Source organism: Larimichthys crocea, chromosome XII (genome assembly GCF_000972845.2).
Source record: "Larimichthys crocea isolate SSNF chromosome XII, L_crocea_2.0, whole genome shotgun sequence".
NCBI lineage: Eukaryota > Metazoa > Chordata > Actinopteri > Sciaenidae > Larimichthys > Larimichthys crocea.
The window spans coordinates 26,606,604-26,631,870 of NC_040022.1; the positions used below are offsets into that span (position 1 = coordinate 26,606,604).

The 25,267-nt window shown below is 41.7% G+C and overlaps 1 protein-coding gene across 3 annotated transcripts in view; it reads left to right on the forward strand.

Moving 5' to 3' along the window:
- Positions 1–25,267, forward strand: part of usp43b (ubiquitin specific peptidase 43b) — a 73,305-nt gene that overhangs the window by 40,778 nt on the left and 7,260 nt on the right. For 2 of the 3 annotated variants that reach the window (XM_027285773.1, XM_027285775.1), the window contains exons 6-9: positions 409–571; positions 8,037–8,199; positions 11,111–11,222; positions 21,946–22,049. In XM_027285773.1, the coding sequence (XP_027141574.1) occupies positions 409–571; positions 8,037–8,199; positions 11,111–11,222; positions 21,946–22,049 (542 nt within the window). The remainder of the gene's footprint in view (positions 1–408; positions 572–8,036; positions 8,200–11,110; positions 11,223–21,945; positions 22,050–25,267) is intronic. The other variant, XM_027285774.1, reaches the window with a different exon arrangement.

Genomic DNA, 25,267 nt, shown 5'->3' on the forward strand with positions numbered 1-25,267 from the left:
CTGTGCCTCAGTTTAAGTCCTGGTTAAAGTGAGGTAACTGGTTTATCACGTCCAGTTGTTGGTAGTGTTGGTTAGAGGAGGTCCTCTCTGAAGAGCTGGAGGTCTTCAGGAGGTGTTTAGGGACGCCCCTGATCTGGTAGGAACTGGTAGGAAGTTCCACCAACGAGGAACGACAGACAAGAAAAGTTTGGATCGCCCTGAGTGTACGGGTGGCAGAGCCAGGCGTCGTTCATTGGAGGAACGTTGCGGTCGTGACACTGATTCTAACTAGAGCACCATCCACCTCTTATTGTTTCATTGAGTACCTGTGCTGTGATTTCGTCTTTTTGTTTTTGACGTATGTCTTTGTTTTCTGTAGCCTGTGGCACCGTTAAAAGGAAACTAATGCCTGTATTTGTCCGTCTCCAGGTGATCCTGACAGAGGTTTACTCCACAGGCTTCCATCGCTCCTTCTTTGACGAGGAGGATCTGACCAGCATCGCCGAGAACGACGTCATCTACGCCTTCCAGGCCCCGCCGCTCTACATCCGAGGAGGCTCCGCACGGATCTCAGGTAGCTGCGTGACTGAAGGTAGAAACCGACGCTATTTTTAGTTAAAACACACGTCGTGTTTGAGTGTAACTAGTCTGTGGAACTTCATTAATATTCTTCCCTGCTTTAATGTGTACACACACACACACACACACTTTATTAATGTGCTTTGCTTAATGAAACCTTCAGGGAGCACACCTTACTGCAGGGGGGCCCTCGGGGAGCACATTAAGAAGTATATAACTTCACATAGAGCTCTGTGAATCACGTCCCCCGCTGTGCTTCACCAGATTTATGTCTTCATTTCATCTCTTTTTCACAGAGTATCCCCTTGTTTCTTGCTTTGCGGTGTAAACAAATAGGTTCTGCTCTGTTGTCCTCTCTCGCACGGGCTGTAAGTGTATTCCCGGCACTGTATCAACGTTGCTGTTGTACCTGAAAAACGTGACTTTTAGTGCTTTGATTTGTGTTGCTCAGAGCGGTGCTGCCTAAAATGAGGCCCTCCTGACAGTCTGGCTGGTCTGCATGCTGGCACAGTCTAAAACCCTCCCGGGTCTTTCACTGGCTCAGCCTGCAGCCGTTGATATGGAAACTCTACAATTCAACTCAACACTTTTCTGAGCCCTGCAAATTGTCCTGTCGTTCACACTGATATGTTTGCTCTCTGAGAATACGGGTACGATAATGTCGTCTTTCAAGGAACTCTTTATGAAATGCGAGACAAACTTTTTAAGGTAATATCCACTTGATAAAGTCAAATATGTTCAAAGTTAAAGCACCACTTTATATGATTTAATACCTCTCCATCATCATCCATTATTTGTTCTACTTATGTAACTTTTTCAGGCAACAAAATTATAGTTTTTAGTCACGTGACTCGGAGACCTGGAAGGCAAATCAATGGCAGCATGACGACTGAACACTTCTCAAAAAAGAAAAACAAAGATACATGAACAAACTGAAAGTTTTAGCCACTTGTGTTTGTGCTGAACATAACTGCTGTGTTTGGAAATAACTTTTTATTTCGCTGATTATCGAAGCTGCGCGCTCGCTCGCTCTCATTCACTGTCCATGTTGCTCAACCACTGCTCGCTCTCTCTTTCTAAAAACCGAATTAAACTCCTTTGTGTCGCTATTTTGCAGTGTAAACTGTGAGCCAGACTCAAATTTAGAAGCTGGGCACATGAAATAAACAAAGCCAGAACACAACAGGTAGAGATTCAGAGTTTAGACAGTTTAGTTTCAGGCTGACTGTGGAGGTTTGACCGGTCTGAGCGTCTGATTAGCGGTCGCAGCGTGAACCGGGCTGCGTTTTTTCCGAAAGCTGGATCCGGCTCAACTTCTCTTCTGCAGGTCGTTTTTTGGCGGACACCCCAGCGACCCACACCGCCACATCGCCGGATCCTATCTGAATCCCTATTTAAGCTAGTGTTAAGTTTGTCCATACATCTGTTTATATAAAAGACTTATTCAGTGGTAAACATAACAATTATTATGTTCAGGTGATTACACAGTCGTGAAAACTTAGTTATGAATATTATATTTTATTTCTGCCCCTTAAATCTGACACACTGGACCTTTTTAAATTATTAATATGCAGTATGAAAATTAAATTTAGAGTTACTTCCACTCAACTACATCCCTTGAGTATTTTTTCTGCCTTGCTGTTTGTGATTAATCAAAGCCATAAAATCAAAATTAAATAGCATACGAGTAAACTGCGCCAATAAAATATCATAAATATATAAAATGCACCTTTTATTGCAGTTTTTATATCCAGTCACAACAATGATCTGTAATGCTTTTAGGCTACAAGGCACCATTAAAACGTGATCCTAATGCCCCTTCTGCAATTACTGTATCTAAACGGTCTGATCCCTCTGAGACCTTTAATCAATTATCCATAAATGTTTAAAAGAAAGTTAAAATAAGCCTTGTGGGTTTGATATAAGATAAATATGAAGCCTTCATCAGGGATCTCATTAAGGCTAAATCTGGTTATTTCGGCATTTTAAGATGAAATGCTCTCGAAAGATGGGAGTTATATACTTTGGTGTTAAAAGTGGAGTCTAGAAAGAGCCGACACATCCTGTTTTATTATGCCTCACCACTTTCCTCGTTATTAATAACACACTTGATTGATTGAGTAAATTTCAAGGTAACACACTGTTCGAGACAGCTCGGTAAAGAGCGGCTCAGTGTCTGCTTTGGATAACAAAATTTAAACACCCTTGGATCACGCCAAAGACAAACCAATGATGAGGTGACCTTACTACTCCCAAACTCTCTCCGCTGTGTTTAAAATTATTCTCTTACATCATCTTGCATTACCGCCCTCACCTCTGAAGTCATTCATTCCTCCAGCACGTCTGTATTAAGAGGTCGTGTCGGGTCGCAGAAACGTTGACGTGGCACTGTGACTCTGACCATAGCATTTCCACCACCTAGCAGTTTTTGAAAACAATAGACGGAGGTGGAGAAGAGCCGGCGTTCTCACTTCCAACCAACAGAAAATGACAACTGTCAGTGGCTAGGTTGCTAATGAAGCCGTCTGAACTTTTTTAGCCGACTCGTTTTGAAAGCAGAAACCTGTGACGTAGTCTAAAATGAGTATTTGATGGCACGTTGTCATGCTCAAAGACGTTTTGCATGCAAACTGTAGCTGTTGTTAGCAAATGTTTGTGGATAATAAACTTCTAAAATAATAAACTTTCTACTTTCCTCTTCTTACTTCCTCCATCAACGTCCCTTTTGGTCTTTTAGCTCTCTCTAATGTCCATAGAGGCATTGCTGAGCCCGGTTACATTACTTGCTTGCCCAGCTCCTGTTCTGGCACGACACCAGCAATTGGCCTGTAAACTTCCTCTTCCCTGTGGTTGACCGAAATCGTCATCCCCAGAGCTATGATTAGTAAAAATCAAGTCAGCGTTTTTTTAGCTGAGATTTCAGCTGTAACCTCGTGGCGGTCTGTCTCTGTTGTTTAACATATTTAAAAGTGTTAAACAATTAAAAACCCAAACTACAGCACGAGGGATGATCTCACTTTACTGAAACCTGGGCGTTGAATGAAGAGGAGGAAGAACCTGTTCTGTGTTTGTAACAGAGATAAAAAGAATTTGAAATAGATACTTAACTGTGAAAGCCAGTTATCTGCTTCCAAATATTCTTTGGCAGGTGATCCCATATTCTGGTCTCGTCCTTGGCACCGGTACTCCCCACAGTGATTGTGCTTATTCATTTCTGCACCGTCAAATCCAAAAACAGGGAAAAAGACTTCTTCTTTCTTTCTATCTCGCATGCAACTTTTGAGCAACACTTTCCGATTTTATTCATTATTAATGTTTAATGTGAAGCTTGATTACATCCGATTGCCAGATGGTAGGCGCATAAAAATGCTGCTGCCCAAACACAAACAAGAAATTGTGTCTCAGCTGTCCTCAATCCTCCAAGGAGATATGAAGGTGTGTGTCTGCAGATCTATGAAAGTAAAGGACTTATATTCTGCTTCACACAAAGCTGCAGTTTTCTCAAATAGTTTGAGGCATTTAGTATAACTTTTATTCTTTTCAAGAGACAAATTCATGCAATAATATAAGAAGAAGCTGAAAGTCTGTATAAAGTAAGAATAAATATGTGTTCCGAGTTTGACAGAGCGAAGAATAAAGTGTTAATAACCACCCAGCCAAATGTGAATGATTAAAAATATGGACAAGTTTATGAAATCAGGTAAAAATTCATTCTTAGCTTGAATTCATCTCTATCTCTCGAGCTCAGGGTGGCCTCAGCGTGTCATCGAGCCACCTTTAAGGACCGCCCACAAAATCCCTGAGACTGAAAACTGGAGAAAAACAGTTTGACCCTCTAACTCCACATTTCAGTAATACATCATGCAAAGTTTTTTCACATGTTTTCAGCAACTATTTTCCAACATATTTAATGTGTTTTGAAAGAAATCTCAGAATTGCTTTTACGTGGACCGTAATCAGGCACGGCAAGTCGGTCAAACATACATAGTGTACTACAGTCAGTTCATATTTCTCCACATGTCGAAGAGAAATGCTGTGTATTTAAAGATTTTGGAGGGTGCTGTCAGAGAATAAAGAATAAGAAATGGATCAAACAGTGTATTTGTCTGCTCTAACCTACGCTCTGACTGTAAGCATTAGGTGGAGTTACGATGTTATGTTATGAAAGCTCTTAGCGCAGGATGAAGCGTAGTATATTCCTGCTGTGTGAAAGCCGGGCCTATAATATATGTGAAAATGTGTGACGCACTCATACTTAACACCAAAACTTAACTTTGTTTAGCATACATACCTGTCGATCCTCTCATCTCTTATTATCCGAAAGCCTCAAACAAATTCTCAGTAAAGCCTCAGGGGGCCTGTGAACTCATCATTCCTCCGCACTCTCAAGCTTCTTCCATTGTCAGACAGACTCATGGGATGAGCCAGACTAAACATAGACTATGTGAAAGCCCATAATTAAACACCTCTGCCCCTACAGGGATCGACTCTACCCACAGACACAGTACAACCCACCCTACAATCCCATTAGCTGTCTGCACAGTCAAGGACTCAAAACGTGGCGTACATCTCATCTGTCTTGAGCTTATTTGATTTTCTTCTGCAGACGTTTTAAATATTACATATTGTATAATTTGCTGGAAAGAAAACTGAGAATGTGATACATGATAAGACTTGGCCGGAGGAAAGATGAGTGTCTTAATAAGCACTAAAGCTGTACGCTTTCATGAAGCTCCAAAATAGGCCGTCACTTGTTTATTTTTATTTCTCCTCATGTGACCGAGTAAACTGATGCTATTCATTTGTAAACCTGTGTCCAAAATTACTTAATTGCCACATTTCATTGCTTTCCTGTTTGAACAGAGCGGTTATTGTGACGAATGTTTCATGCACAAATTGAAAAACGTTGGTGAGACACATGAAGATAACAAACCTCTAAAAATAATTTTGTAATTCTGCCAGATGAGCTGATTTAATAACATGCTCACAATAGCAGTGTTTACCAAGCGGCAACCTCCGATGCAAGCCAGTGCAAAAGTGCCAAAAACTGCAGTTCCTCAAACGTCCACTTGAGGCTGGCTCCAGAAGTGAGTCAGTCTCCATAAGTCCCCATGTTCAAATGTCCAACTTCACAGCAGAAATAAACATGTCTACAGCCTGGTACAAAAAACAGTTTTGGTCTCTGTAGCTAATTTCCCCGTTCATGACAACTGTACTGAGGGTGAATTTATATACAACTCACCTGTTCACATTATATTAAGGCTTCAAGTTATGCAGGATTAAGAGCGTGGACGCTTTGATTGACAGGTGGGTGTATGGAAGAATTATCCTTTATCGTAGATTTTCAGTTTGAGAGCATGATTTCTCCTTCTCGCACTTCTGCTGCTTTCTTTCAAAACGTGTGCTTGGACTCAAAAAATCACCTGCTTGTGCTCACATTTCTTCTTCTTGGACACAAACATTTTGCTCGCACTCAAATATGTCCTGCTCAGACTGAATGATGTCCCGCCCTGCGCTTAAAATAGTGTTTTCATCAGCCAATAGGGAGACAGCTAGAGTGTGGCACAATCTTAGGTGTGTTCCTTTCGCCCTTTTTGAGCGCTCCGTAGGGGTGGGTATATGGTCTGTTTGTAAAACTGCATCTCTCTTAAAATACACCAGTTTACCATATTTATTAGCCAGCTGTTTGAATCGTCAGCTATTTAAGACTCCAGCTTATTTACATATAATTAACCTTATAATAACAGGATATATTTTATATACTATAAATACTAATTTGTCCCGCCTAAGGTTCGCCGATGATCCACATGCCAATATTTAGATTAGCCGGGACGCGGAAGAGGCAGTGCATCCAACGCGGCCGCAGCTAGTGTCGCATATTTTCGGCTTCAAAACGGCACATTAGAAACGTAGTAGGTCACTCATGCTCTGTCCATTCTTTATACCGTCATTGGTGCCTAACGAGTTCACTTCTTATTTGGAAGTTGGACATTTTAACATGGGGACTTATGGAGACTGACTCACTTCTGGAGCCAGCCTCAAGTGGACGTTTGAGGAACTGCAGTTTTTGGCTTGACTTCACTTGGTTTGAGCATCCAGGCCTCAGCTCCACCTATGATCGACGTCTTTGTCCATTTTTAGATTTCTTGGGTGGAGGCAGGAGCCACCACGCTCTACACTGCATCCATGTTTTATACAGTCTGTGGTTAAAACACGTGGAATACACTCATTATATACTTCCACCATCATTCAACCTGTAAGGTAAAATAAAATAAGGAGGGAAGTAACTTCAGCCTTGAGAAATGCCTCGAAACTGTCGAGTTTTTGACAGTAATCCATTAAAATCGTGATTTAACGAGCAGTGAGAGGTAAGCCTCCTCCTCGGCGTCCCTGTATAAATCTTTGCGGGACAGGAGGTGACCTCTGCATTTTACTGCTGTTTCATGAACATGTTTCACTGGACATTTAAAAAGAGATTTTTCTTTTTTTTCTCCTCCATTAATCATTCCCACGGCTGTCAGAGGTCGCCGCTCATGTAAATTGCACTGCATGATTTAAGCAAGTTTTATCACTCGCTTGATTAAAGCGACATTAATAAATGGAAAAAGCTGTGCGTACTTCATCACCTCGGGGTCAAGACACTGCAGTCGGGGGTTTAACGTTGAAGCTTTGGTGGTTTGAATGTAGACTTTGATTGGGTTTGAACGGGTCTTGCCCTCGATACAGTGCACAGCTTAACGTCCTCGCACCCCAATTATTTCTGTCGGAGGAGCGACGTGCCAACACGAGCACGCTACTTTGCAAAGAATCCCAGCAGTGGCATTTGCCTTGTCAGTGATTAATCATGCGTCAGGTGGATGGATTCGAGGTAGGCACCGCCACCGTGGCCAATCGATACCTCCTCATCTGCGTCCGTGGGTCTAATTTACCACGTGATTTATCACCGTGAACTTCTGAGGGGCTGTGTGACACGAGTACACACAGCTCCGCCGACGTCACGTTTCACGGTGGGATCTTATAATCTCAGCTTTTCGCTCAGTCAGCCACACTCCTCCTCCGAGAAGCCCCAAGGAGGAGGACGACGACAGGGCTGGGGAGGGAAGGGGAAAGAAGTGCTGCCTGGCACCCCACCAGGACAGGATGTGGAGCAGAAGCTGCATCAGATAATACCTCCTGCTGAGAGTGCAGGCAGCCATTGGTCCATCTGTTCTCCCCTCTGAATCACTGCTCCCCAAATAGAAAGCTGCTGTCTCGCCACTTTATATATCTCAATTCTCCACCTCGCTCCCTGTTAGAGGTGTTAAGTTTAATGATCGAGTTTTTCGGTACATGAAATAAGTTCCACATCGAGGAGAGAAATGTCAGCTATCCGTGTGAGCTGTTTACTGTGAAACTGGTGCGCGATCGAGATCGGCATGATTCATCAAGAAGCTGTGATTGAACTTTAAACTTCTATCTCCTCTTTCCTCCTCTGCCAGGTTACCATCACAGCCTCCCGTCGTCTCCGTACTCCACCGGTCCCGAGGGTCAGAGGTTGCCTTCATCTGGGGCGCTGTCGTCAGAGTTCCTCAACCAGGGCGTCCCCGTAAAGATCTTAATGTTGGTGTGCAACGCTGCAGGAGCAGGCCAACACACTGTTAGGTAATGACCCTGCATGACAAACTCCCACACAGTGATTTTCAAAGTATAGCTTAGCAGCTTTAGTGGCCTCTCAAGCTTTGAGTTTCTCCACATGTTGTGCACGGAGTTCATACTCAGCGTCTCAAGAGTTTGGAGGGTCTTTTTTTACCTTTTACAAAACCAAAAACACAAGAGCAGAATTATAAGAACACTAAATTGTTTGTTTATCTGCCATGGTGTAATCTGCAGTCTGCTTAACCTGATTACCAGCTGCAACCTAGAATTAACTTGGGCTATGTCATTAACTAACTAGAGGTTATGTTAGAAAACTACCTGTTCAGGACTGGAGCATCCACCCAAGTCAAAAACTGCAGTTCCTCTATCGTCCACTTGAGGCTGGCTCCAGAAGTGAGTCAGTCTCCATAAGTCCCCATGTTCAAATGTCCAACTTCACAGCAGAAATAAACATGTTTACAGCCTGGTACAAAAAACAGTTTTGGTCTCTGTAGCTAATTTCCCCGTTCATGACAACTGTACTGAGGGTGAATTTATATACAACTCACCTGTTCACATTATATTAAGGCTTAAAGTTATGCAGGATTAAGACCGTGGACGCTTTGATTGACAGGTTGTTTGAGCAACCAGGCTTCATTCAGCTCACCTCAGATGATTTCCACATCATCGACCAGAGGCAGCAGCTCTTTCTGCTCTTCATCTGGTTGAGTGAAGATAACGCTCCAGCTACGCCTGTATATTTACATTGCTCTACATGCAGTACATGAACAAATCTGTTGTTGTCACCTAAAAACGAACCTTGTTTTTCTTTATTTCCATGTGAAATCAAAGATCCGTTGTTTTAAAAAGTTACTTTAAATCTCTAAATTAAAGCTCGACAGGCGTAGCAGCAGTAACTTGAGCCGAGAGGCTGAGCTTTTTTTAGTAGTAGTTTTAGTACCGTTAACAGCGCACCTCAATGTATCACATCCAATCTTGTTTTTGGTGAGGAGCGTCAAGGTCACATTAGGACTCACATCTCACTGTGAGATGAGTTTCAAAATCAATCGACTGAGGGATCCGACATCTGGCACGGTATAGAGATCAGACATTCGTCTGCCTGACAGAGTCCAGAGAGATCAATATAGGTGAGCTCGCCAGCGCTGGCTGTGGGAAAGTCCAATCCCATCCATGTCTCGGTATGTCCTTCAAACGCCTCACCGCCGTCGATCAAACCACCCACCTATCTCCCAGTCATCAGACGACAGCTGGAGGGCTTGTCTTTGCCAAGTAAATGACATTGGAGTCGCATACTTGTTTCTCGCTCTGGCTGTCTGTAAAAAATATCATCACAGGTGCAGCAAAGGGTGAAAACTCTTGTTGGTTTGTTAAAACTGTGAAACCAACACGAATAGGATTTTCTGTGTGAAGCACAAAATGTTTGCTGTTTTCGCATGACTTCACTTGAAATTTAATGATTGGATTTCCTGACATTTTTTACTTCGTCTTGCATCTTGATTCTGATTCTCGAGGCTGATGGAAAATGAATATATGTCACCGTGTACTCAGTATATGAGAGATTTCACTGCACGACCCGTCAAAAATGTCTTTTTAAGAGACAGACTTATTAAAGCAAAGCAAGACATAGCAGCCAGATAATATAACTGACTGGTCCAGCAGCAGTCAGCCCAGCTCGGCGTCTGTCTTTCAGCCTTTTATTTCACCAACCACTAAAAGTCAGTCCCACACTCTTGTCCGGCGGCTTCTTTGCTCGCTCACTCTCTCCTTTTCTGTTCTTAGCTTCCTCAGAAACGTCCTCTTTTGTCTTTTCACCTCTGTCATCATGTCCATAGAGGCTGCTGAGCCTGGTTACATTGCCCTGCTCCTGTTCTGGCACGACACCGACCCCACTGCCCCATCCCCAGGCTGAAACAGTCCTCTTCTGAGGAAACTCTGTAAATCACAGAGAGTTGAGGCGGAGCAGCCGGAGGACATCAGAGGGAAAACCAGAAAACATTTCCTCCATAAAATATGATCCAGTTTCACCAGAATCAGTGAAATAGTTGGTGCTGTGTGACTTAGTGCCGTAAAGCGTTACGTACTTCTCGTGGGTGATCGTACCCAGAGCACAAAGTTACGAACAATGAATGACAGAGACACCGTTCACCTGATTACAGGTCAGAGTGACATCAACAGGATTTAAAATCTGTTAGTTTTTCGTGGAAAAGTTACAAAATGTTGCCTTGATTTTTTAGGTTGGAGGCCTTTTGAATGTGTTTCCTTTCATTCTGCAGCAGAGTTAAATCCTTTGGTTGTGTACGTTGTGTCTTCCCGTGTCGTGGTCGCTGCAGCTGTTCTCAGCCACCACAGAATGTTAATGGTTACCATCCTGACCAGTAATCCAACCTAATGTATTTGGACAATCTCCGAGGCATTTATGTATGATGCAATGGGAAAATTACACGACTGAAGAAGCTTTGCTTCAGCGTCTTTAAGAACATGAAAAACTAAGAATGGCACCTTTACTGATGTAACAAAGCTCATTTCTAATTCATTACCATCTTCAGTTTTATTGCACCCCGTCGTCTTTCACCGTGTACGTGCCTTTGTTTGTCTCCTGTGTGCTCACGTTGTCTCTCACTAATAAATCTGAAGCATACAATGGAGCGATGCCCTTAATTAAATGTGTATTATGATTAATGTGTCATGTGATCTGTCTTCTCAGAGATATGTTTGACCCTCTCCTCATCAGATACTTTCCGTATTATCTCTCTGTGCTCCCATAGATACTCTGTAATGAGAATTCATGCTGATAATGTTAATAAATGATTATTTACATCACAATAGGGCGAGGAGACGTGAGAGCCGGTCAGTGTGGAGCGAGCTGGAGCGTTGTGAGTTGTTATTTTTAAGGGTTTTTTTTCTATTCCTGTTTCAGGTTTGGACCTCCATTCCTAATGAGGGAGGACCGGTCTATTTCCTGGGACCAGCTGCAGCAGAGCATCCTCAGCAAGCTTTATTACCTGATGATCAATGGAGCTCAGGCGCAGGTACTGGACAGCTGCTAATGACAATGTGATAACTGATCTACGTAGGTAGTTTACAGCCATGTTACCCTGAATATGTCTGACCTTGCAAACTAAGCAGGGTCAGGCGAAGTTGGATCCAGCTCAACTTTCCCTGCCGCAAGTCTCTGCATTTTTTTGTGGACACCCCTGCAGGCAGAAACGTACTATCCCCACTCAAATGAATGGAAAAACCTGCGTCCAGTTAGTTAACGGCGCAGTAGTGCAGTATCGCCTCAAAGCAAGAGGGTTCCTGGTTCGAATCCCCCAGCTGGCTTTCTGTGTCACAGTCCAAACACATGCAGGTGACTCTAAATTGCCCATAGGTGTGAATGTGAGCGTAAATAATAGTTTGTCTCTATAAGGGCTGGGTATCGGTACTCGATACTTTTCAGCCCGGTACCAAGTAGTATCGAAACTGCGCCTGTCAGATGATACTTGCAATCGGTTCTTTTTTGTACCCAGAATAAGAAAAAAAAAGACTGTTTCTATGGTTTTGCTCGCAGCCAATCACCACAAGCGCTCTTCGATTCAATGCGGCGTGTGATTGGTCCACCAATAGTTTGTATGGCGGTAAAGTGGGTTGAAGCCGCGCGGAGTTGGCTGGTTATCATTACGAGATGCCGGTGACATTTACGCAACCGATTTGCTTTCTTTTCACATGATTAATATCTAATCAAGCTGAAAAAAAGTATCGAATGAAGTTGGTATCGGTATCGTTTAAAGGGTACTGGTATCGAAAATTAGTCTCTATGTCCCCTGTGATGAACAGGTGACTTCTCAGCTTCAATCTCCTTTCAACCTCAATAACGATAAGCGGTCATGGAAAATGGATCTACATGGGGAAATTCAGTTTTTCCTTGCCCTTACTTACAGGACCAGTATGTAGGATTTAGTGGTGTGGTTTCCAATCACAGCCTCTTGTCTTGGAAGCAAGTTGGAGAAACTACGGTGATCATATCTAGAGCCAGCGTTCTGAAAAATGATCCACAGCCTCTGTAGATATAAAAGACTCATTCTAAGATAACAAAAACACAACAGGTCTTAAAATACACTGAGGAAAACATAGTTATGTAGATCATATTCCATTTCTGCTGCATTCCAAATAAACAAGAGCCTCATAAATCTTCATCACACTCACACTGAACCTTTAAGAGTTTTTTTTTAGCAGATCACAGTGCCAGGAGCTGGTAGGGACTCTTTAGCACAGCAGATGCTTGAAACCGTGTCCTCCGGTTCAGCCCTGCCTGCCAACTGGACGAACATTCGGTTAAGGGACAAAGACTGCTGCAGTGGGGTTGATGCAGTGGGATACAGAAGGACAAACAATGACATCCTCAACATCTACTGTAGATTTTGCAACATCCGTGGAAAAATATTCTCTATTATTATTATTCTGTTTTCTATCCAGTGCAGCCACAACAGAAAACTCCTGGACTAGCGCTGCAGCACAGCTCGGTGTAATAAGTCCATAGAAATTGCTCCATGATGCTTGTAAAACTTGAAATTTAATAGCGAACGTTGCGTGGGCGGGCTTGTTTTGAGCGCCGGCTGAAGGCAGAGAGGGGACACGGTTCCCCTCTGCTGTGCCGGCTGGCGCACCTGTTCCGGGACAGGTTTATTGGCTTGGGACAGAACAAAGCATGCCCGCACAAGGACACCGTGTAGTACAGGTGGAAGAGCTCGGAGCGCCAGCTGGAAGCAGAGAGGAATTAGTTTTTCTCTCGCTGCTCCCGCTGGAGCACCAGAACAGAACCGGGTTAACTGGGCTGGGATGCTTCAAGACACACATGTGGCTGATCGGGACATTTGTTTTCTCTTTTGTGGTGTAGAAATGTCCCGTCGTGCCAGTCTCTGGCTGCAGTGTCAGTCAGTAAATTTTGGGCTTTCACAGGAGGTCAAAGCTCTTTTCAGTGAAGGCTGTTTAACAGGATGTTAATAACGAGTTCTTTCCTGGATGTACACAGGATGGAAACTGGCAATGAAAAGCTTTAAACTGGGTGTGAACACATTACAGTTACAAGAAATTCATATCCAGTCGAATGCTAATTAGCAGTTTTTAATGCAGCGAGGCGTTGTAGTTGGACCTCGAACGATGTTTAACGATACGATTCTGACGGCAAAGGTTGGCAACTACTTTTTAAAGGTACGATCAGTTCAGCCCAACAACAAGACACAGAGGCTGAACGTTTCACACTGTTGAGTCTACACAGATTTTATATTTTTACTTCTCCTGAACTGCAGTGCTGACATAAGAGTATAAATATCTTTACACTAATCATTAATGTAATCAATAAAAGAAATTACATGGTGATGCTAGCATCAATCTATCAATCAGATCTTTATTGAATGTAAAAAGGTGCTTCAAAAAATAAACAAAAATACAACGTAAGGAAACAGTATCTTATGAATTTGTAGTGAGTAGTAGGCAGGTTAAAATAAAATAAACAAATAATAATAACATTTTGAAAATAGATTATAGTAATAATAAACACATGTAAATGTATAAACAGACAGAAGTGAAATAAAAATGTTTAAATAGATCAACAAACTAAATAATATAAAAAAAATACACAAAACAACAAGAAAATAAGTAAAAATAAATGATAATTATAATAATAATATAAATGAATAAACAAAATAAAAGTTAAAAACATGTTAAAATGTATAAATAGATCAACAAACTAACTAAATAAGGAATACTAATAACAATAATGTACTGATTATTTTTCGATTTTTAATAGTGACAAAATTCTGCACTTTGCAGATATTATTATTTTTATACAACTTAAAGGAACTTTTCCCTGACCACTGTCATCACGTGCTCATGGTGGGAATTAAGTCTCTGTAAATAATATTATAAAGAGTATAACTAGACCTGCTCTGTGTGGAAAGTGTCCTGAGATAACTATACGACATACATTATATGTACTTGGGTATTTGCTGTGACAGGTTGTAGTACAGTTGCAGCTTATGTTCGGGGTCAGGAGGTGAGGTGTTTGCTGTGTAAGTCTTCCATGCGTGGTTAGTTTGTTTACTTGTAAAACACGAGGTGAAATGATAGAAATGCAAAAGAAATGCACAGCTTGCTTTGATGCACTCCTGCTATATGTCACTGTCAAATCAATTATTTACTTCACTCAAGGCTCAAGGTTCATTTTCCTGCTTACTCACTCACTGCCTTGTACTGTACTGTATACTCCCCTGTGTTTCAGATTGTGTGCACGCTGTTAATCATGCAGCCAAACAGATTTCCAATCTCTGTCTTTGTGGAGCCAGCTGACACACAACTGCAGTAAAAAAAAAAAAAAAGTCTGTCCAAGAAAAACTGTTGGACCAGCTCGCTGCAGATTATCACTGAGTGTTCCAGGAGAAGAGAGGAAGATAAGAGTCAGGTGCAACATTTTCAGTAACTCTGCTGAGAGCTCCGTCGTCTCCTTTGTGCCCCATGCTGTCAGCCATTTAATTAAAACCAGCCTCGTACAGTATAATCAGTTTGTTGGAGCCTACCTCTGCCAAGAAAGCAGCGACGCGCCGAGCAGATGTTTGCTCTAAATCTTTCATCTCAACAGAATCTGTAGTTTTTTCTTCTTGCATCAATGAATTACACTCTCCGCTTTCTGTCTAATTTTAGCTTCAGCGAAGATGCAGTTCAGAAAAACAAAAAAGCCGCGGCCTCTCTGACAGACGTTCATTTGATTTCACTTCAGCAGCGGCTGGCTTGACGCTCACTAAAGCACGCCTAGCGATAAAACATCTTATCGACCAATGAAAAGATGTTGTTGTTACATCACGGAGGACATGACATGTCAGTGTCAGATGTCGCATGGCTTCTTCAAAAATAGTAAAAATAGCTCTGATTGGTGCTCTGTGGAAACATGTAGGACAGCCTTAATATTGATAGTTTACCAACTGAGGTGGATGTAAACAGGAGAGTCGAGGCTCCCGCACGTATTTGGAAGACTGGTAGAACTGTTGAATAAAAGCAATATCACATGATGTTATACTAAATATCAGCACGGCTGAAGGCCAAAGGTGCATATTGCTTTTTCATACAACAGTTCTACAGGCACCATTTATTGGTTAATAATAATATTAATAATAAGTAACAATCACTGACAGTATAAAGAATGGAGCGCGTGTCCGTGACGTTTTGAAGCCACCATGTTAGTGGTCCTGCCTCTTCTGCCTCCTGGCTAATGACCTGAGCTCAAACAAGCCACCTGTAAAGACACCTACCTGTCAATCAAAGCGTCCACGCTCTTGATCCTGCATAACTTTAAGCCTTAATATAATCTGAACAGGTGAGTTGTATATAAATCGACTCTCAGTACAGTTGTCATGAACGGGGAAATTAGCTATAGAGACTAAAACTGTTTTTTGTACCAGACTGTAAACATGTTTATTTCTGACATTTTAAACATGTGGACTTCTGGAGCCAGCCTCAAGTGGACGTTTGAGGAACTGCGGTGTGCAGTGATATACTGCAGTACACTTTCATCTGTTTCATCTATTACCAGTCCAACCAGCTGGACTTCTGTTAAAAACCTGTAACAACATTTTGGATTCGACATGAGATCTATTAATTACTGTTGTCCAAGAATCGTGTGCTGTAAATGTACACACACACACACACACACAGTGCTCAAACTCACAACATAATGAGACACTGTGTTCTTTGCATGGGTTGTAATTGGAGATCTTTTGCCTTGTCAGGCACAAACAATGCCACAAACATTCCTCGCCTCACATCAGCCTCGCTGAACACACAAAGTGATTAACCTTGGGTTGAAAGCAAAACCACAGGATTTTCTCACGGGGGGAGAAACATTACAAACGTTTGCCACCGGTGTCCGTGGACGCCGAGATGCCTCAGCAGTCATGCTGGCAGGGGGACGACCAGATCTCAGATGCTCGTTTCTTCACATATTACTCATTGTTACTCTCACATATTCCTCTTCGTCTGCCTGTGCTGGCTGGAAAATAAACACATGCATACAAACAGGCCTACACACACCGCAGTATTTCACCGTACAAAGGATGTTGTCATAACCTAAAACAATTGACCATTCATTAAGTCCCGACCTCATAAGTCACTGTTTGCAATGTCAGGCTTTGTGTTCTCGCCCAGCTTATGCAATGCTAACAATGGCTGATTTAACCCTTGAAATTATTAATAATTGCTGAAGCAATGAGTCATTTGAGTTCACAAAAGAAGCCTCTCATTTCTGGCTGGAAACCGTCCAGTTGGCTTCAGAAAGATTTTAACATTAGCTTCATGAGTTTGTTTTTTCCTTGCCACTGTCGCCAAGTGCTTGCTCATGGTGGGAATTGGTGGGTCAATGTAAATAATATTATAAAGAGTACAGTCTAAAAGAAGCACGGTTGTTAACCTGTAAAACATGGGACATAATACAAATGCAAAAAGAAATCCAGGCTTCATAAGTTACTGTTGTTTCATGTGTCAAGCTTTCGGTCTCTGTCAAAGTATGCAATGCTAACAATGGCAGATTTAACCCTTGAAATTCTTAATAATTTAAAAAGACAACTGTCATTAGCATATTTTATCAGATGTAGCTAGTTAGCTAGCTAGTTAAGCTAACATTAGCTGCACGAGTTTCTTAAAAACACTCTTAAATGAAGTTAGCAACTGTAGCTAGTTAGCGAGCTAGTTAAGCTACCATTAGCTTGATGGGTTTGTTGAAAACACTCTTAAAGGACGTTAGCAACTGTAGCTAGTTAGCGAGCTAGTTAAGCTAACATTAGCTGCACAAGTTTCTTGGAAACACTCTTAAAGGAAGTTAGCAACTGTAGCTGGTTAGCTAGCTAGTTAAGCTAACATTAGCTGCACGAGTTTCTTGAAAACACTCTTAAAGGAAGTTAGCAACTGTAGCTAGTTAGCGAGCTAGTTAAGCTAACATTAGCTCCACGGGTTTCTTGAAAACACTCTTAAAGAAAGTTAGCAACTGTAGCTAGTTAGCTAGCTAGTTAAGCTAACATTAGCTTCATGAGTTTGATGAAAACACTCTTAAAGAAAGTTAGCAACTGTAGCTAGTTAGCTAGCTAGTTAAGCTAACATTAGCTTCATGAGTTTGTTATCATGCTAGTTAGCTAAGCTACCTAGCTACTTCCCCAAAATCCAATAAAGAACAGGACAAAGATGCTAATGTTAGGCTTCATTCAATAAGTAACATTAGCGTCTAGGTCCAGGTTAAACACTACACAGTCGATGTGTTAGTATTTTTGATTTTTTTTTAATATAACATCTGATATTAAAAACTTAAGTAACGCTCAGTTAATACTGTACAATGAGCTCGTTAGCCGGACATGCTAATGTTTACTGCTTATGGTACGTAAGAAGACGTCATCCAAATTGTTTAAAGTATCGCTCCTATTAGAGTCTGAAATGTAATAACCGCCTAAACTCGGCGGATCCTCCTTGTTAAAACAGTCGGTAACTTTGCAAATGCAAGGCAAATTGGACAGTCTTGAAATGTATCATATTTTCAAGGAATTTTCCCCTGTTTTTTGAACCAGTAGGGGGGTAAAAAAAAAAAAAAAAGTATTTCTGAGAAGTTGGAGTTGGTAGTACTCTTTGGGTGGTCTTCGCATGTGTGTACAAGCCTTTCACTGGAACACACAGTAAGCCCAAGCAAGTCTGTAATGAAAAGAAAACTTATTTTCGGTTTACACTTGCCATCTAGCATTACTGTTTTTTTTAAAACTCAAATCACAGAAAAGTAGAGGAGTTCTCTGGAAAAGCACATCGGGGGAGTTCGATGCCTGCAGTGTCCATAAACAAATGATGCTGAAACGCTGACAAGAAGATAATAGACAAGCCGAAATGCTACTCGGACAGTTGAACTGCTGCAGTATTTCAGATGCTTAAAATAGTATTATATATCGCATAGGCAGTAATTCAGAAGTATTGTATAACTTCCCCCTAAGGGTTATGCATTCTTGCGGATTCATGTGTTCAATATTGTTGTCTGCCTCGGTGCGTTTCTCATCATCCTCATCCGGCCGGACTGAGCTTTCCTCGCAGAGTGGGTGTTTGAGCTCAGCCAGCAGCTATACGTTAAGATTTCTCTGGTACAAGAGGAGAACAGTTTCATTTTTTTTGCAAAGCACCCTTTCATTCCTAGCTCACCTTCAATCCAAGTAGATCTCAGAGGAGGAGAAAAAGATATTAGTACCTCATGTGTTCTTTCTTTCTTCTTCTAAACTCGGGATTTCCAGTCCAGTTGGGAATGATATGAGAGAGCGGTCTGATTATCTATGGTTTTATTAATGTTTTTTTCCCTGTAAAGTAATACTTTTGAGTGCAAACTTTGCTGCTACATGTTGATTCAAGCCGAACTGCTGTGAGCTCGAAATGTCAGGTGCAGGTCTCGGCCTACATTTCACGATGGCCCACTTTATTCTCCTCTTGTCTTTTTGTTGCATTCGTTTTGCTCGCAGCAAAACTTGTTAAATATAACCCAGCAGAGTGTAAAAATAATACCAGTGTTTATACAAACTCACTTCCAATTCAGCATTTTTTTGTAGTATAAAAAATAGTTTTGAACAGCTGTCCAAGACCTCATTGAGTCTGAGTGAACAAACAATCCTCCGATCAGTGTGTGCCAACAATATAAATGTCAACACAGGAAGTTTTAAAAAAATGTTGGCTGTAAACGCTGATTTTTATCACGGTTAAGTGTTAATGATGGATCGTTTGCCAGCACAGGATTCCTTAGAAATTCTGAAGCTTTTAGCCGTAATACTGTAGTGGTGTGTTTTCTGTAGTGGTGAGAGTTCATTGAAGCATTTCAGCATATTAGTAAACTTGCAGTTTGAGCTATCTGAGCCAGTGAGTAGGGTTGGTAACAAGGTTGAGCAAACATAAGAGGCAGGAAGGACACATATTTGACATATCACAAGGTCAAGGCCGAAACAGTAGGAAGTTGTTTCTAGATATCACTTGTTTAGTGAGTCTGCACGACCCCCAATGTGTATTTCATTGATCAAGGGACCAAACCAGTAGGGTTTAAGGCAGCATTCAGACAGGATCCGGCACTCCAGCAAGGTTTTTCTTTTCATTTTAGTGGGAGTCGTCCGTTTTGGAGGTGTGGAGGTCTCCGCCAAAAAAAACCCAGCGAACTATGGCGGTGAAGTTGAGTCGGATCCAACTTTTGGAAAAAACGCAGCCAGACGTCACACTGGGGCCTCCAATCCAGTTTAAATGGACCAGAGTTTGTTTCCTCGGATAGTCTGGTTCCTTTGGGCAGCTATGAAAACTCATCCAAACGGTTCGCTTACAGACAGACTATCCAGCGAACCAAAGATCAAAAAGGCATCAATGAGCCGGGTTTTCTTCTTCTTGGTGGCTTTTTTTCTTCCTAGTCAGTGCTTGTTTTGGGAAATACCACCCCCAAACAAGCAGTTGTTGTAACTGCATGACATTGTCCAGGCGGTTTGGTCCACCAAAATGAAGGTTTTTCCCTATCGGACCGAGTCCCCCGGACTATCCTGGTGGGCAAACCCTCCACAGTCAGCCTGAAATGTCTCTGAAACTGAGACTATCCAGGATTCATGGGCTAAACTCGACCTCTTGTGTTCTGGCTTTGTTTATTTCATGTATTATTATCATTTCATTCTTTGGTCGAGCATTCAAAGTCATGATCCTGTCTGAATGCGCCTCTCTAAAAGCTTCATCACTTGATTTAGCAAGCCTTCACTGTGCTAAATGTGTATTTTCATCACCATAGTGTGTGCCACAGAGATGAATAGACCAAAGAGGGGTGACATTGAATGTGAGAGAGATCGTTTAATGTTTCTTTGCTGCAGACAAACAATCACACAGCCTCTTTTGTCTTTTGATATTAAGATGAGGCCTGAAGTTCTACAGGATCTGCCAGAGAGTATGACAGGAAGACAGAGGTTGTTTTGAGAAAAATAGCTGAACCAAGTCTGGGAAAATGCTTCTGCTGATGCGCCGATGTCTGTACAAAACACCTTCGTTTGCTGTCTTTGAAACTGCACATTGCCCGCTTTGATCCAAAGGGACACATAGAAACCTTAACTATGGTAGTCAATCTTCTTTTGCTCACACATATTGGAATCATAAAATCATTTCAGCCCACGTTTTTATGGTTGGAAGTCCCTAAACTAAGCAGTCATTTTGACTTATCGCATTAAAAGTCATGAGAAATGTCGTCGCTGCTGCTGCTGCTGCTGCTTCTTCAAAATCCTGAGCTGTGTGTTCTCATTTTGCATGAAACCATCTCATCATAGTTATGCGAAACCATGATGGGTGAAAAACACCACAAAACTGCAAGCATCAACATTTCCCATAACGATGGTGAATCAGTGTGTGGTGGCAGTGCTCATTTTTAGACCTTAACAAGACTTAAGAGTCCACGCTATAGCAGCTCTGTGAGGCTGTACTTAAGCACAGCGGTGCTTTGAGGTAAATGCAAGCGTCAGCACACTAATGGCAATGCTAACATGCTGATGTAAAGCAGGTATAATGTTTAACATGTTCAGCACTGGAACAAAACAGCTTTGGTTGGACTTGGTTGCAGATCCATGAAGATGTTTTGACCTCTCATCGAAGAGGCTTCTTCAGTTCTGACTAACTTGTGGGGAAACTGGGGTATTTAGCCTTGGTAGGAAACCAAACCATTGTTTCCACTTGGTTCCTTGTTGAGGCCTGTTGAGGTTAACAATCCTTGGATGAGACGTGAAATGTCTTCATGGATCTACAACCAAGTCCAGATGATCTGGACGACTGAGAACCTTCCCAGTCTTCTAGCTGTTGAAGTATTTCTCTAAAAAGCATAAATGTCAACCTTGTGGTGGTGCTACCGGAAAAGTCTGGCAATAACAAAAGTCTGTAGGCTTCATCTTCTCAGGACCATTTACCAGATTTCATGGCAATCCATCCAGTAGTTGATGGGATTTCTTGGAAGTGACCAGCCAACATTAAAAATTGGACACCACCTGGAAAAGGACCAAAGTTAAACACAGTCCGCTTTCTCATGGTTTATGTGGGTACTTATTTGTAGTTATGTTGCAGATCTTTGGGTTACGAGCATCTTTAGTGATTCATCCAAACCAGTGTTGATTCTGACATGCCAAACCAGCATCCTGTAGTACAACTGTGATCGACTCAATCAAAGTGAGACCTTGTCGTCACTTTAGAAAGTGCACAGGAGTCCAAGATGTCCTATGCTGAAAGCTTTATTGAAGCTTGATCAAGAAGAATGGAGGAATTATTAATACGCTTGTTATTGCGCGATGCCGAGCTGTCCTCTCTGGTTCGTCTATATATTTCCCTTTAGAATAGTGACACAACTACATTAATATAGTATATTGTATTTGGAAAATATGTTTACTCTTAGTGGTCCGACATTATTATCTGACTCTGCAGAGCTTTCTACATTATGTATCTGTTGTGTCGAGGGAGTAAAAACAACCTTATCTTCTGACCTGCTGACCTGAAGTCAGTGTCTCCATAACAATCTTAAGATCTCAATCTCAAGACATTTGCTTGACCCTTTGTAACCTCCAAATGTGGCACGCTAGAATAGAAGATCGCCTCACAACATATTCTAAACTTCTAGTCTGTGAGGATGTGTGGGAGGCTTCATGTAGGGGACGTAAAGTCCTGAAAGTTTCATGTTTTCAAGGATATAAAGTTTTATTGTGCACCTTATTTTTTCAGAATACCAGAGTGCTGTTCAACATCCGTGTGGTGGGAGGATCTGCGTTTTACAGCTACCTGTCACCTCAGGACGGACGGCCACTCTACCACCCCGCTGTCGACAGGTGAGTGCGTCGAGAAAACGTGAAACATGTAGTTAAATCTGATGTCACACTCACACACACTCAGCTGATCAGCATGACTCAGGTCTTATGTTCTCCTAACAAGTCCTGCTGTTCTGGATGTGTTAATGGATTTTTTCTCCTCCCTCACTGGAACTCACCGTACATACAAATGGCGTTTCTTAACTTTTATCGGCTTCTGATCTGCACAGTTTGGGCGGGTGTTGATTGCACTCCCCTGCTGGGTCCTGAATCCTGAAAGCCTGTTAAGTGTCTAACCACTCATGCAATAAAAGGTCCTGAATCCTCTGATCGTCTGTGTGCGTCTGACAGGGTTATATTAGAGTAGATACACGTTTTATATGGTCAAATTTATTTATTCTTACTGTTTAAATTCAATGTTGTTCTTTTATACATGCAAATATCATCATTCATTCATCATAACAGAGGTTATCTCATGACACTTTCCATATAGAGCTGATCTAGACTGCATTCTTTATAATAGACCCAACAATTCCCACCATGAGTAAGCACTCGGTGACGGGGGCATGGAAAACTTTTTTAAAGGTCCGGTGTGTAAGATTTCAGGAGCTCTGTTTACAGAATATGGCGGAAATGGAATATAATATTCATAACTATGTTTTCATTGGTGTATAATCACCTGAAAATAAGAATTGTTGTTTTGTTAGGTTTTAATGAGCCTTTAAGAGTTTGAAACCTCGAGCAGAACCTGGATCGTGGTGGACGACCATCTGCCACGACTGGTTGGAGTTCAGAGAGGGAGCGAGACAAAGATGCACAGCAGCAAGAAGAATAATAATAACTATAATTACAACAGAAATATGACTAGTAGTAGAAGTAGTAATAATAATAACAGTATTTGTAGTGGATGTTAGGCAGGTGCAACCACAATTGCTGATCTGAGTGGAACATGTGTTGATTCAGCAATATTACACGAGAGGGTGTTCTTTACCGTCATTATTGGCACGACAGTATGAAATTCAGATTATTACTTTATTAAAGGTTGACCTCCTGTTTGTGCAGCTCATTCTAATGGGAGGTCACACCCGACAGTCTAGGCCTATAGGAGCATCGCTAAGAGATGGTTCAGGACTCACCTGAGCCAGCTCTAACTAAGAGAGGACCGTCTTAATGTGACTCTTAAATCTGGAGAGGGCGGTCTGCATCCAAAACCAGAACTGGGAGAGCTGGATAGCTGAAGACTCCTGACTCCTTTCAGCATCCCCAAAACCTGGCCAGTAAAATACTTATTCTGCAAGTGCAAACGTTGGAAGCACAAAGTCTTGAAGTGACTGCTATTGTTTCAGCTACTTTCTCTATTTTTAGACAAGAGGATTATTAGATTGTTGTAAATGTGTTTTTTTTTGTTGTAGCTTTACTGTTGCTATGATCAAAAGTTTCAACACTGAAATAACTCAATGTTCCTGCAGGAACATTCAAATGAAATCTCTTGTATTCAATTTTAACACGATTTAAATCTGGTCTGATCTAATAAAGTCGACGACAGACAGTCACTGAAGACTTTATGACGTCATAAAAAAAAAGTTGTAAAGTCCAGCAGTTTTTTGATGATCTCTACAGATACGCTGCAGCCATCATTCATGTCTTTATCCTCTTTTGTGTGTATAACACACAGCTGTAAAGGCTGAAACGTGAAATATGCAGTCAGTCGTCTCATGGCTTTCTGCTTGCAGAAATGAATCGCTGGCAAGGTCTTCCATTCGTGTAGTTGCTAAGAACAGTTCATTCATTCGCTGAATGATGCTGATGAGGCCAAATGCTTTTCAAATCTTTTGAAACGCAAATGCGCAGCACGCACTGTATCCTAGAAACTAATGTAGTGATAGTGTTTGGACGCTAATGATCGAGAAATATGCTCCGTTACCAAGTCAACCCACATCAAACAGTGCAAGAATGTGTTTTATTTGTCTGCTCGTGTATATATATATATATATATATATATATATATATATATATATGTCTATTGTTAACTCCTGCCAGCCTCTGCAAACTGTACATCACCTCTCTGAGTATAGCTCCGCCACTTTAATCCAAACTCAAATATCTCACCAATTATTGGACGGATTGCCATGAAATTTTATACAGACATTCATCGTCCCCAGAGGATGAATCAAACTGACTTTGGTAATCAACTGACTTGTCCTCTAGCGCACTCCAATGAGGATGACGTCTGTGATTTTTAGTGAAATCTCTCTGTTGGGTGGATTGCATGACATTTAGGGCAAATGTCCCCCTCAGGATGAATTCTGATAACTTTGATGATCCATTAATTTTATCACATCTATCAAGTCTCCGGCACTAAACCGGCATCTGCTCCCGACCGGTGTGTCAGACAGGTCAAATATCGATGAGCTCCTAGACAAACGAAGCTTTCTGTATTTATGTAGCATATAAAAATAATAACTTTATTGAAGATACTCGTAGAAATGTCCATAGCAAACAAAAATACAATATAAAAACAGTAAATACACAGCAACACATGTGCAACATGGACAGAAATCAGCTAACTGCATCCACATACAAACTCGAGCACCAGCGGCTGGATGTAAATCTGACTGAGCTCAACTCAGCGATGTCCAGCACCACAATAATGTAAATTTGTGGACAGCCTGCAAATATATCCGTACATAAGACTTCGTATTATAGCAGAACAGGTCGGCACACTGACATTCACAAACATTTGGCTGTCAGCACACCATCGTTATCGGCCAGGTTGAGCCAGAGGTGGGCTGTGTTCAGTGTAGCAGGGTACACAATGCTCTAAATAAAGCTACCTTCACAAACCTTCACAGTTTGTGATGACAGAGCAAAACGTTCAAAAGTGTGGGCTCATTTTTACTAAATTTAAATGCAAATGCAGCTAAATGCAATAACTGAGGAAAGAATCTGTTGGAAAATAACTGAATCTTTTCAAATCTTATATCTCAATAAGAGTATCGAAAGGAGTAGAAGTATTGAAAACCGGCCAAGTTGCGCTCCACTCAGCCTCAGCTGTACCTTGTATTTAGCTCTAATTTAGTGCTAAACTCAGATTACTCCAGATTATTCAAACAGAAAACGTAGCTCAGAGCACCGCTGTACATTTTGCAGCGCTGCGAGCACGGCTGCAGGCTTAATCTGCTTCTCTGATAGTTCAGCACAAACAGAGTTGATAGGCGTCTGTCTTGCTCTCCTGCTGC